A 12,877-nucleotide genomic window follows, 5' to 3' on the forward strand; every position below is an offset into this window, starting at 1 on the left:
TTTGCAACCCAGTAAATCACCATTGAAAAAGCCAACCCATTTCTGGTATATTGCATTCTAGCAGCTTTAGCAAACTGAAACAATACACTTCACGAAGTTTCTTCTCCATTTCTGAGCATTGAGATTCTTCTTCAATAGAATTTCTCTCAAGTTGCAGCACATATTTTTGATGGACTTCAGGAAATATTTGAAATTTCAACTGAAGCCTCTCAATTTCATTTTATAGCTTTGAATTTGCAGACTGCAATGGTGCTTGCTCATTTTGGAGACCTTTTATTTGCCCTGTAATCTCTTCACTCATGCGTTTCTTCACATACTTTCTTGAATATTTCTTGTTTTTCTTCTTCTAGCCTTTAAGAGGAAATATTTAAATATCTGATATCAATGAGTTTGTTCAGATCAACTGCCAATTAGTAGATTAGGGGTTCTCTATTTTCTGATCCCCTTCTATTGTCTAATTTCAAGTTGCCATCATCCATGTAAACTTCTCTAATAGATCAGGCAAATTTATGATCTTCATCCTCGTTTCTTACAGAGATTATATCAGGCTTCCTTTAACCTGCACAACTTGTTTCAATCTTGCATTTGGAGTGTTCAAGCAGTTTTATCCATTCCTTTGATTCTCACACTCTTTGCTACCGTCTTGCAGTTTCTTGGGCAATCATTTGTATATTTTACTGAAGGTGAGTGTTTTCATTCATGGCTTCCTTTATTTCCTTTTCAAGTTGTTCTCCATTTATCTTTCTTGGAACAGTCAAATGAGATTGGAGGAAGACTGCTGCTGTTGTGTAATTAAGTCTGTTCTTGTAGGCATGTCATCATCACTCCATGAGATAAAAGATTAGGGGTCTCACTTTTCTGTTCCTTTTCCAGAAGTTCTGTTGTGTCCTCAAAGGTGAAGAGCTCTTCAGATTTGTATTGAGTGCTACCAAACACAAAGTCTGTAATATCAGAGGGCTGGCCTCCACCATGAAGGGTGGTGTCATCAGGCCAGTCTTCTCACATCTTTTTGGTGTTCTTCAACATAGGCAGAAATAATTTTGGCTGACTCTTTTTGCCTCCTTGTAGTATGTTGACACTATTAAGAACAACCATGGCAATTCATACCAGGATCTCCCAGGGAAACCCAGAGAGATCTGAGAGTTGTCTCAGGCTTTTAGATATCATCATTATAGCACCACAAAGCTGCTCCAGGACCACCTGGAGAGACAGTTTTTCAGAGCTCATTGCAACTCTGTCTATGAATGCCAGTATCCTGTTAGCCCCAACTGACTCCACGGAATCCTGTGGAGGTTGCTTTCTCCAGTGCAGCTAAGTCCCTGCAATCAGGACACACTGTCATTTGGGCAGGGGGAGGGGGAGGCCAGCAAGGTTCTATAAAACAGAGCTCTCTTTGCTCCTCCCTCTGTACAAATAGAAAGTGGTGTTAATTATATTGTGTATTAAGGAAAGGGGAAATGGTGCTGGCAGTCAGGGAAGACCTGCCCGTGAGCCCTGGCCTCTCTACCCCACTATGACCTACAGCAAACTTGGAGGATTAGGAAGTGCCATGCCATCACCCCTTCCCTGCACAGGAACATGTCAGGGCTTAGTGGTGGGACTCACAGCAGTACAGGACTCCTGTGCCCTCATCCCTAGGTGGACTTATTCTGACTTCAGTTTTCTGCCTTTGGGAGGCATGATCCTATCTAGAAGGTCACAGGGCTCTCCTTCTGAAGGTTGTCCTTTCCTTGGTATTTGGTCAAGGCAGGCAGGGGAGGAGGACTGCAGGGTCTCATCAAAACTATCAAATAACAGACCTGGATCTCAGTCATAAGATCTCAGGAGAAATTTATTGAAAGTGGCAAAGTCTTAAAATCTCATGGGTTTTCTGTGGCCCCACTTGTCTCCCCTCCAAATCAAGTCTTCCTAGATGGGGGAGTTTCTCCTTCAGGGTGACTTGGTGACCCAGGCTCCTTCCCTCATGTGGCTTTGCCATCCTCAGCAGAAGCCTTCCAAGGTGTCCTGTAGAAGTGACCACCACAGTGGGAGTGGCCCTTCTTTGCAGCTGAATTTGCCACCCTTTACCTCACTAAACTGCATCTCAGTCTCCTAGGATCTCTCTGACATACTTATGGTTCAAAATTGTTTCTAGTGTCTCATCTTATATTCTTTCAATGGCATATTCCCATTGTATACCACAGCATGTTTCCCCAATGAGTTCTGTAATCTGTTACCTTCATTCATTTATTCATTTATTCAACACAAATTATTGTGTGTCTACCATAGGCCAGGCATTGTTAGACATTGGATATATATTGTTTACCAAATCAGTAATGATTCTGACAAAGACTGTTGTTTTTTCTCTTGACCAAGCTGCCAGCCTTACTCCTCTGGTGCCATTACCTGTTCCCTCCCCTGTCCTGATTATCTTCAAACCAGTCTTCAATCTGTGGGACTGCAGAGAAAAGCAGCCAAGGCTGCATGGAAACAGAAAGAAAAAAAGACAACTTCAGACGCTTTTCTAAATATCGAACTCTTCCCCAATCTCACCCTCCTTTCTCCCTCTTATCCTGACTACCCAGGCATATGAGAGGCTCCTGGTAGGGTAGTTCCTTGTCTCTCTTCTCTCTCCTACCCTTACATACTGGGACTGTTTTTTCAACAAACCAATTGTTTTGAATATGTTCAACACTGATGTGAAATATATTCCTTGGTATCTGAATCTTGTGCCTGGTGTATGTGACATTTTAGAGAGTGACAAAATGACACAGCTAAACCAAAAGAACATGAAAAAGACCCAATTGTAATGTATAATAAATAATTACAAACATATACATTGGTACACAAACATAAAACTTACATAATAGACTTTTATTTGATAATATATATTATCCTGGATTATTTATTTTCTGTGTCATAAATACTATTGAAAAAAAACAATAGGACCTACTCAGATGGAATTAATAATAATTAATAGCAGGAATGATTACACAAAAATTCTGTTACAAAACTTATAAATTATCTTAGGATAGTTTCTGATTTGCAGAAAAATTAGGCAGATAGTGCAGATTTATCATGTAACCAAGATCCTTTTCCTGTCATCATTTTACATTAGCATGCTCCGTTTGTTACAGTTAATAAGCCAATATAGATTCATCATTATTAACTACAGTCTATTCTTTCTCCAGATTTCCTTAGTTTTATCTTTTTCTATTCCACATCCCATTCCAGGATACCATATTGCATTTTGTCCACATGTCTGCTTAGGCTTGCCTTTGCTTAGAGAGTTTCTCAGGCATTCCTTGTTTATGATGAGCTTGACAGTGTTAAGGAGTACTGGTCAGGAACTTGTGGAATGTCCTCCAGTTGAGCTTTACCTGATGTTTTTCTCATGATTATGCTGTGGTGTTTTTTGGGACAATAACTGCAGCGATTAAGTCCCTTTCCCATCACTCCATATCAAGAATTCATACTCTGAAGATGACTTATCACTGTTGATGTTTACCTTCGTCACTTGGCTGAGGTTTTATTTATCAGGTTTCTCCAACATAAAATTACTCTTTTTTTCCCTGACCAAATTGTATATACTTTTTGGAATGAAGTCACTCTACACAGCCCACACTTAAGGAGTAGGGAGTTATGTTCTACCTCCTTGATGGATGAGCATATCAATAAATATAAAATTTTGAGGGCCTGGTAGTTCGAAGCTGCATGTATCCCGACAAACATATTTGTAAATTTAATCCATTCCTGCAGGTATGGACCCATTGTAAGTATGACATTTTGTTGAGTCTACTTCAGTTAATTTGTGACCCACCTCACTCAGGGTGGATGTGAATCCTTCTACTGGAGTCCTGTATAAATGGAATGAATTCAGAGAAGGAGAAAGAATGCCATGTGTACCAGTTTGTATATATTATGTTCCCTAGAAAAAGCCATGTTCTTTGATGCAGTCTTGTGGGGGAAGACATATTAGTGGGGATTAAGTTGGAACATTTGGATTAGGTTGTTTCCATGGAAATGTGCCCACCCAACTGTGGTTGATAACTCTGATTGGATAGTTTCCATAGAAGTGTGACCCCACTCATTCAGCATGGGCCTTGATTAATTTACTAGAGCACTATATAAGATCAGACAGAAGAAGTGAGCTTGCTACAGCCAAGAGGGACACTTTGAAGAATGCCCAGGAGCTGAGAGAGGAGCTGCAGATGAGAGACAGTTTGAAGACAGCCGTTGGAAGCAGACTCTTGCTCTGGAGAAGCTAACAGAGGACAAACGCCCCAAGAGCAACTGAGAGTGACATTTTGAAGAGGAGCTGCGGCGTGGAGAGGCACGTCTGGGAGAAAGCCATTTTGAAACCAGAACTTGGAGCAGATGCCAGCCACGTGCCTTCCCAGCTAACAGAGGTTTTCCGGACAGCGTTGGACATCCTCCAGTGAAGGTACCCGATTGTTAATGCGTTACGTGGGACAGTTTGTGGCCTTACAACTGTAACTGTGTAACCAAATAAACCCCCTTTATAAAAGCCAATCCATTTCTGGTGTTTTGCATCCTGGCAGTATTAGCATACTAGAGTATCATGGAAGCCAGAAGCTAAAATCTGTGAAATCAGAAGAGAAGGGAGAGACCAGCACAAGCTGCCATGTGCTTTGCCGTGTGACAGAGGAGCCAAGGGTCTTGGCAGCAGGTCTTCAGGAAGAAAACATCACCTTGATGACTTTCTTTTAGCCTCAAAACCATAAGCTAATAAATTCCCATTGTTTAAGCCAAAAAAAAAAAAAAAAAAAAAGAAGAAAAAAAAGATGGGCAGGTTTTAGGATAAAGAGTACAGTGGCTCAAGATTACAAAGTTAGTTATTGACTGTGCAGATTGATTACATGCTTAGTTACAAACTGTATGTAAGAAAATGACAGCCTCGATATGATAATGAATCTGATTTTTAATATTTTAATGAGATATAAGGTCACTTATGGGTTAAAGTTTAAGCTACTGTAATACTGGTGGGGGGGCAATTTTGGTTAGATCTAGCTTTGTCTAGTTAGATAATTTAGGAATTGGGGTGTGTTCATTCTGGGATGATTCAATTTCCTAAATTAATAAACTTTAAGGGCTGTCTTTTGTGATCTTAAGATTTTTAAAGTTGAAAAACAGGGTAAGGGTGTACAGGTGGGGCCAGTCACAAGGTTTTTACAGTCACAGATAAAAGTTATATAGTTATATAATCATTATCAAAGATCAAGGTGGCTAGATTTCAGTTCAGTAATTTCAGGTACTTCCTTCTGGCTGTTTTAATGTACTAGGAAGCAAGAAGAGCATCTATATAATGATTTAATAGTCATAATTATTTGTTAATTCTTAATTTCTCAGTTATAATAGCATTGAATTAAAACAAGATTGAAGTATATGGTAAGCCATCATATATTTGGGTGACTAGAGTAAATCCCATAAAAGATAAACCAAAGACAAGCCAGTTTAAATGTCTCCATACACAATACTTCAAAGTGAAGCAAAAGGGAGTTCAGACTACTTAAATACTTGTTTTAAGAGCTTTGGGCCTGTGTAGAGTGTCAGAGATACACTGCAACAATATATGTACTTTTATAATTCTATTAAAGACCTGATATGTTTTAGTTCTATTCAGTGCCTAATTATAACTGACAGACAGTGGTCATGGATTAATGACTCTTGATATGACCCTTTTACCTTTTGTGTAGTAACTGAATATTCTAATTTCTAATTCAATGCCATTTTTAGGAGACTGGACTATAGTGTCACAATATTGTTATTCAGTAAATTTCCTCTATAAAATGAATGATTATACTTTAACCATTGTGGTCTCATTTGATCTAGATAGAAAATAATTAAAAGTAGTTCAAGGAATGAGTAATTCACATCCACATCCAATTTGTGAAAAGTTTAACCATTAAAACATGCATACTGACATCTCAGAAAGGTCTTGGAGGGGAAGAGAGAAGAGTTGGACATAGTCCATTAAACTAGGAATTGTTAACTTGGAATCAATGGATGCCTAGTGTGCTGGGTTGGATATATTATTGCTCACAAAAGTCATGATCTTTTAACCCAATCTTGTTGGGTGGAGCCACTTGATTGAGTGTTTCCATGGAGATGTGACTCACCAAACTGTGGGTGATACCTTTGATTAAATTATTTCCATGGAGGTGTGGACCCCGCCTACTCAGGGTGGGTATTGATTTGTTCGCTGAATTACTTAAGAGAACTCAAGAGCAGTCAGACACTTGCTGTTGCTGAGAGATTCTTGGAGATGCAGACAGAAGGACGTTTGGAGATGCTTAGAGAGGAAGAAAGGAGGATTTGAATAGGACACTGAGTTCATTTCCTAAGCATTAAGATTTTGACATGTTTATAGTTTGGAGTACTTTGAAAGATTGGTAAATACTATTAAACATTTTTGCAGATTGTCTTCAAAGTAGAGCAAAAATGGTAAATAGGAGTTGTGTGAAGTTATTGAGGAAGTTGAGATTGGTCAATGGGTAGAGACCAAAAGTCTTATTAAATGATTGTCTCAGGTTTATGAATGGCATATAGATCCAAATTCCCACAGAGGAATGAAAACAAAATATTGGCTTGAATTGTATCATAAGAATGTTCAAATGTTGATGACTGGACAAGGGACCAAGAAAAGTTGCAAACTCTTCATCAGTGTTTATCTGAAAATTAGGAGTAGTCAATTATCTCTTTTATGTGATTGAGCTGTTACTGGCTAGAGTCAGGAACCTAGACCAGTGATCTTTGGGGTGTTCTTAAAAGTCAATGATTTCCTAAGAAATAACATTTTTTTGTAAGATTTGTTTGTTTATACCCCATCTTGTTCCAGAGAGGACTTTTGTAATGCTTAAATGGATACGCAAAATATGACAAGTTAGGAAGCATAAAGAGGACAAAAATACTGGTGGTGACAAAGTGGAGTCAGAAATAAGGCTAAATATGCACACCACATTTTTAAATACACATACTGAAGAAAATAAAAAAATATATAGTTTTAATGGGAGTAACTGCTGTTTACATTTTGTTATATTTATTTACTTCACTCCTTCTGTGTACATATTTATATAACTTATGAATAGAGATTTTTTAGTTTTTTTGCCCAAGTTATTATGGGATCTAGCCAAACTGTTTGAAGCTCTATCTTACATGGCTAGCTCTACAGCAAAACTTTGAGGTCATTGAATAAAGACAGTAATGAAACATAATGAATTTATTGAGTATTTACTATTCCCTGTTTCTATGTTAAGGTGTTTATAAATTATAGTTAAGAAGTATTGAATGAATGAAAACTTAACGTTTTTATTTCACCCTTACAATGAACCTAGGGTCATACTTACTTCTTTCTGCATCTCCATTGTATCTAGCACATTGAGCTGGTGGAATGTATCTGATCAGTTGGTTAAGGCTTTTAAATTCCAAGCAGGCTAGATTGTGATGGGGCTGAAGTTTTCCTGGTTTTAACTAGATGCTCTGCACTGCTGACAACATTTTAACTGTTTTATGTCTTTTTCCATTTACCCTTTATTTTTATATTATTTTGTGTCTTATTTTAACAAACTTCAAAAACAAGGACAGTCAAATGTTTCAGAATTTTGAGATGAATTGTTCTCAAAATGCTGATTGTGGATCAGTGACTCTTGTGTTTTGGCCTGTGAAGATTTAGCCAATTGATTTTGGGTCTGTTCTAGGCCTAGGCTTGATCTTTTTTCAGTATTTCAGCTGCCAACCTCTCAATATGTGGTTTAATTTGTTAAATACTGACATAAATGTTTAGCCATTTCACTGTTACTGTGTTTTAGAATAGCTCTAGACAATTTAGAAAACAGACACCTTACTCTTAGGCTGTTGTCATTTGTCATTTATTTCAAAGCACTGTTCATATGAACTGAAAATATTCCTTTACTATTAAAAAAAAACCCAAATGACTTTTGGAGAGTACAAATGTCAAGGTTGGTAATCCTGCATATAAAGCACTTTGAATACATTCCTAATAATATCTGTTTAATAACTATCATGTGTATGGTTTATATAGTACATTTGTATTGTAGTTTAATTTCTCAAAAAATCTACTTAGGTTCTTGTTTCCAAGGAATCGATTAGCCACAGTTTAGTTTAGCATGTGATTATTAGCAGCATGCTTATAGGTGATTGAATGATGGGCATAAAAGGAATAATAAAGGAATAATTTTCAGCTGATGGAAACATGATAGAAAATATAAATTTCATTTATACACTGTTGCCTTTATGTTTTGAAAAACTCAACAGTAGACAAGGGAATTCAATAAAGTGACAACAGTATTACATTAGAGAAGTGGGATTGTGAGTGATTTTCTTTGTCCTAACTTCCTAAATATCCTATAATGTACATATTTCGCTTTTATAATTAAAAAGTCAGTCACTGAAAAGTAAAGGCTGGAAGCATTGTAATCATTTTATAGTATGGTTAGTAAATAATTGTAGCTATGGTACAGTTGAAGGAGGTCTGGAGTTGAAGGCAAGAGATCTGAGTTTGAGTTCTTAGGCTGAATCTCTTACAACTTTTCTGAGGCTGTTTCCTCATATGTGTCATAGAAATAATAATGCCTATGTTATTTGCAATGCAAATATGATAAATGAGAAAAGGTATATGAATTCCTGCTAAACTTTAAGATTTGTATAAACGTTAGGAGATATGCTGTAAGTATGTATGGAAGTATGAATCAGCCAATATGTACATATGTATTTAAACTTGAAAACAGTGAATTTATTTGTAGTGTGTCTTTTGTGGACTGAAATGAGAGATGAGATACATGTTTATGTGCTTTAAGGAATACGTGAAACTGAGATTCTCAGGTATTTTTAGCTAGACCATAGAGATAGCATTATTTTCCTAATACAGAAAAGAGTCAGTCATTGAATTTTAGAGTTGAATGATACCTCATGGATTCTCCAGGCAGTCCATTCCCTAATTTTACAATGAAGCATGAAAACCCAAGCACATTGGCTGACTTAGTTTAGTATCTCAGAATTGATCTTCTGTAGGACTTTTTACCCAACATATGGTAATATATTTTGTAGAGTTCTAAGAGGAGAGTATGGTACTCAGCATTTCCCAAACTTATTTGACCTAGATAACCTTTTGTTCTTAGAGTAATTGATTAACATTTTGTTGGACATTAGTGTTCCACAGTGTGTAATTTGGGTAATCCTACTTTCAAACCATATTTAAAATGTTGGCATATTTTAAAGTAAATGGTAAGGCTGGGTTCTGATTGTGGATATACACTCTTTAATCTTTAACATTGTAAAGAATTAATCAAATCACTTGGTACTGAGGAAAAAAAGCAGTGAGGTTCAATAGGGAAAGGTGGGGAATGCCTCCTTAGGGAATTATCAGAAACTGAGGAGAGGGAGTGTGAGCTTTTTCAGGCATCACTTGACTTCTTGCACTCTCCCTCCACTTGAGAAATTCTGGAATGAGAGTTATGGATGAGAGTGTGGTGGAGACAACTGTCCAGAACCAAAATAAAAAATGAAAGGACCAGATCCTAGGTTGATCAGTCTCTTAGTTTCTTGGGCTATGAACAGGTATAAACATTTCCTGGGAATAGATTTGCAAATCTTAAGGAAAGATTGGAAAGAAATGCAACATGAGAAAAAAGAAATATAAAAAGGAGACAGTCGATGGTAAAAGGACAAAACATTTATAGTGGGAAGCAGTAGAGTATTAAGTGAAAAGAGGATATAGGTAGCCACCCAATCTTGCTGTAGATAAACCACCACTTGTTTTCACTGAGTGATTTGCTTCTGTCTTAGGTAGATTTGGAATCAGAATTTAAAAGTTTCTTTCAACCTCTTATTAAGCCTTCTGCCATTTGTATGTATACAAATATGTGTATGTGTTTGTGTGTATGTGTGTGTATTTGGTGTAGCTGAAGTACTGAGGTTTAACTTTATCAGTTTAATTCAGCGTTCCACTTTCTCTCTCAAGGAAGTGTGCCAAACTTGTCATTGGATAAGATCTCAAATCTTATATTTGATCCTTTTGATGAGGTGACCAGTTAGGTTTGTTATAGTGGAACAGAACAGATGTTTTTCTATTTTTCAATAAAGAATTTCATCTAAGAAGCATATATAATAAGTAGCTGAGATATAAAGTTAAATCATTTTTATTTGCAAAGTGTTTTGTGTATTAAGTAAAGCCATTATCACAAACCAGAGAGTTGTTTGTTTAGAATGTTCTTTGTTATAATGGCTTGTAAGCTCTTGTGAAATGCACCCTTAGACATTCAGATTCATTTACTGTTTTCTTATGATTTAGAAATTACATGTGTTTTTGCATTTTAATTGCAAAGCAGTTTTTCAGATACTCTGGATAAATAATGTACTCCATTTTGATGTCTAATGAATTTATGTTGAGAAAAGGTCAGTAACCTGTTATTTATCTGTTTATTTACTTTCCAGTGGTGGGAAGGACAGCTGTTATAATATGATGCAGTGCATTGCTGCTGGGCATCAGATTGTTGCTTTAGCAAATCTAAGACCAGCTGAAAATAAAGGTAAGTGTATACCATTATTGGGAAGTTCTTTAAATGAGGAAACCCAACTTCATCCTTGCGTGCCTAATATATGCAGTATACAAAGACCAGAAAGGAACTAATGTATGTTTAGTACCTCTTAGATGCTAGGTTCTATGCTAGATTCTATCTAATCCTCTTAATAACTCCTGGATAGAGGCATTGTTAATCTTTTTAAGAAGAGGGATATACTGAGATTCTTAACGTTTGATAAGTTTGTCTAAGGTAAAAAACTACAACAAACTTGCAGAGGTGACACTTGAACTCTCTCACTTCAGAGTGAACTGCTGTTCCACCATATCACATTTTCAAGTGTTGGAGGCAGTGTACAGGAGAATAAGATACAGCCTCATGAATCAGGGAGCTTAGGAAGTAAGACATGCTTTAATAAACAAAAATACTTGAATTTTATTATTAAAAGGATCCAGTCTAGCCATCTTTGATTTAAGCCAAACATGTGAGATGTGAGAGTGGCATAAAACATTTAGTATCATGATATTTAATTTTATGCAGAAAGTTTCCTTTTGCATTTGTCTGTGGTTAACAAGGACATCCACAAATAATCCACAGACTTTATTCAATTATTTGTTTCAGTTTTCTCACCAATGAAATCTCTCCAATTAGAGCCTTTCAAAAATAATACGCTTTTTATACTCCTTTGATATACCCATATAACTAAATATTAAGTGCTGAAAGTCAATAGGAAGAAAAGATTAGCTATAAAAGATTTGTTTAACTTACTTTATTCTCACTGTCCCAGATAGCTTCTGTACTAACCGTTTATCATCCCCTTAACTCCTTTCAAGGCTCAATGCTTTTCACACTGCTGATATTTTAGGATAAAGTAAATGAGTGGTGTATGTGAAAAACACTCATCACAGTTCCTGGCAGAAAGCAGGCATTCAGTAAATGTTAGCTGAATCTGAATCTGACACTAAATATTTTTTTTTCCATCCCTCTCGTCCCATTCCCTTTTCCTCCCCTTCCCTCCCTCACCCCTCCCCCTCCCCTCTTCTTTTCCACCTCCCCTTCCCTTCCCTTCCTTTCTCCTTCCCTTCCCTTCCTTCCTCTTCCCCTCCCTGTCCTTCCCCCCTTCCTGTCCTGTCCCCTTCTTTTCCTTCCTTCCTCCCTCCCTCCCTCTTTTCTTTCCTTCCTTTCCTTTTTTGTCTTTGCACTTCTTCAAGGTTGCCAGGCTACTTTTTTTTTTAATTTTACCTTTTTTTCTATTTATTTTATCTTTACTTTTATCCCCAAATAGATTACTTGTAGATCAGATCTTCTATTTTCCTTTTATTGCCCTTAAGCATTTGGGACAGCTCTATGCCTCTGCCAGGAGTTCATTAAAAGCTTACTAGTGGACAGATGAATAATGAACTAACTTAAATTAGCCCTGGAATAGTAAATAATTGTTTTAGTCAGATATTAGAATTTTGTTTCCTTCTGGGCTTAAGACCCAAGTAATATTGGAAAGTGGAAGTAATAGCTAAATAAAAAGATTAGGAATATTTCATAGGAAGAAAGAACAGATCCTGTAGAGGGTCTATAGAGCATACCCCAAGGATTTTGTGCTGAGAGTCCAATGATGCATAATAGCTAGTTATTTTAGAAGTGAGGTTTTGAAAAGGACATTCTATTTCTGACTTTAATTAAGAAAAACTCTTTGAAGTTGTGTGAAAACTGTATTGTAACTTCTATATTATAAAAGAAGAAGTAGTATTTTTTTTCTCAGGTTTATGTTCTATTAGCAAAGGACAGAAATTCCCCCATCCCTTGTGGGCACTCCTGCAATAGTGTATTTTAAGCCTTCTATATTTAAATATTATATAATACATATATAATATGATATGGTATATGATGTGATATAATATATAATATAATATAATATACCGTAGTTGTCCCTGCTGGAGTTTCTATTTTTGTCTTCAGTTTTTATATATGAATTATTATGTTTGCCTTGTACTGAATCAATAATGCTTAATATCATTATTATACATATGATGTTATAATATGCTTAATATACATACATTTATGTAATAAAATGTTACCCAGAAAGGTGGGTAAGATGACAAAGTATATCTCTAAATTATCCCTGACAGTAAAATGGAGGCATTTATTTACAACATCATTATAAAAAAAAATTCAGTAGCATGTGGAATTAGAATATTGTCAAGTAAAAAGCTGGAAAAAAAAAAAGCTGCTGAAACTATAATGATTCTAGTAGAAGAGAATTATGGCTGTGGGTTGGTATATGGAAAGAGGTTTAGCTAATTTTGATTTAAAGTCAATAGGAAGTTGATGTTTATTGAATGATT

General features: G+C 36.3%; 1 protein-coding gene across 6 annotated transcripts in view; it reads left to right on the forward strand.

Annotated features, from left to right (window-relative positions):
* Nucleotides 1-12,877, forward strand: part of DPH6 (diphthamine biosynthesis 6) — a 228,052-nt gene that overhangs the window by 3,393 nt on the left and 211,782 nt on the right. For all 6 annotated transcript variants that reach the window (XR_005216488.1, XR_005216489.1, XM_037834360.1 and 3 more), the window contains exon 2: nt 10,453-10,547. Coding sequence is in view for 4 of the 6 variants with exons in the window: in XM_037834360.1 (XP_037690288.1) it covers nt 10,453-10,547 (95 nt within the window). In the remaining 2 variants the exon portion in view is untranslated. The remainder of the gene's footprint in view (nt 1-10,452; nt 10,548-12,877) is intronic.

Source organism: Choloepus didactylus, chromosome 4 (assembly GCF_015220235.1).
Source record: "Choloepus didactylus isolate mChoDid1 chromosome 4, mChoDid1.pri, whole genome shotgun sequence".
Taxonomy (NCBI): domain Eukaryota; kingdom Metazoa; phylum Chordata; class Mammalia; order Pilosa; family Megalonychidae; genus Choloepus; species Choloepus didactylus.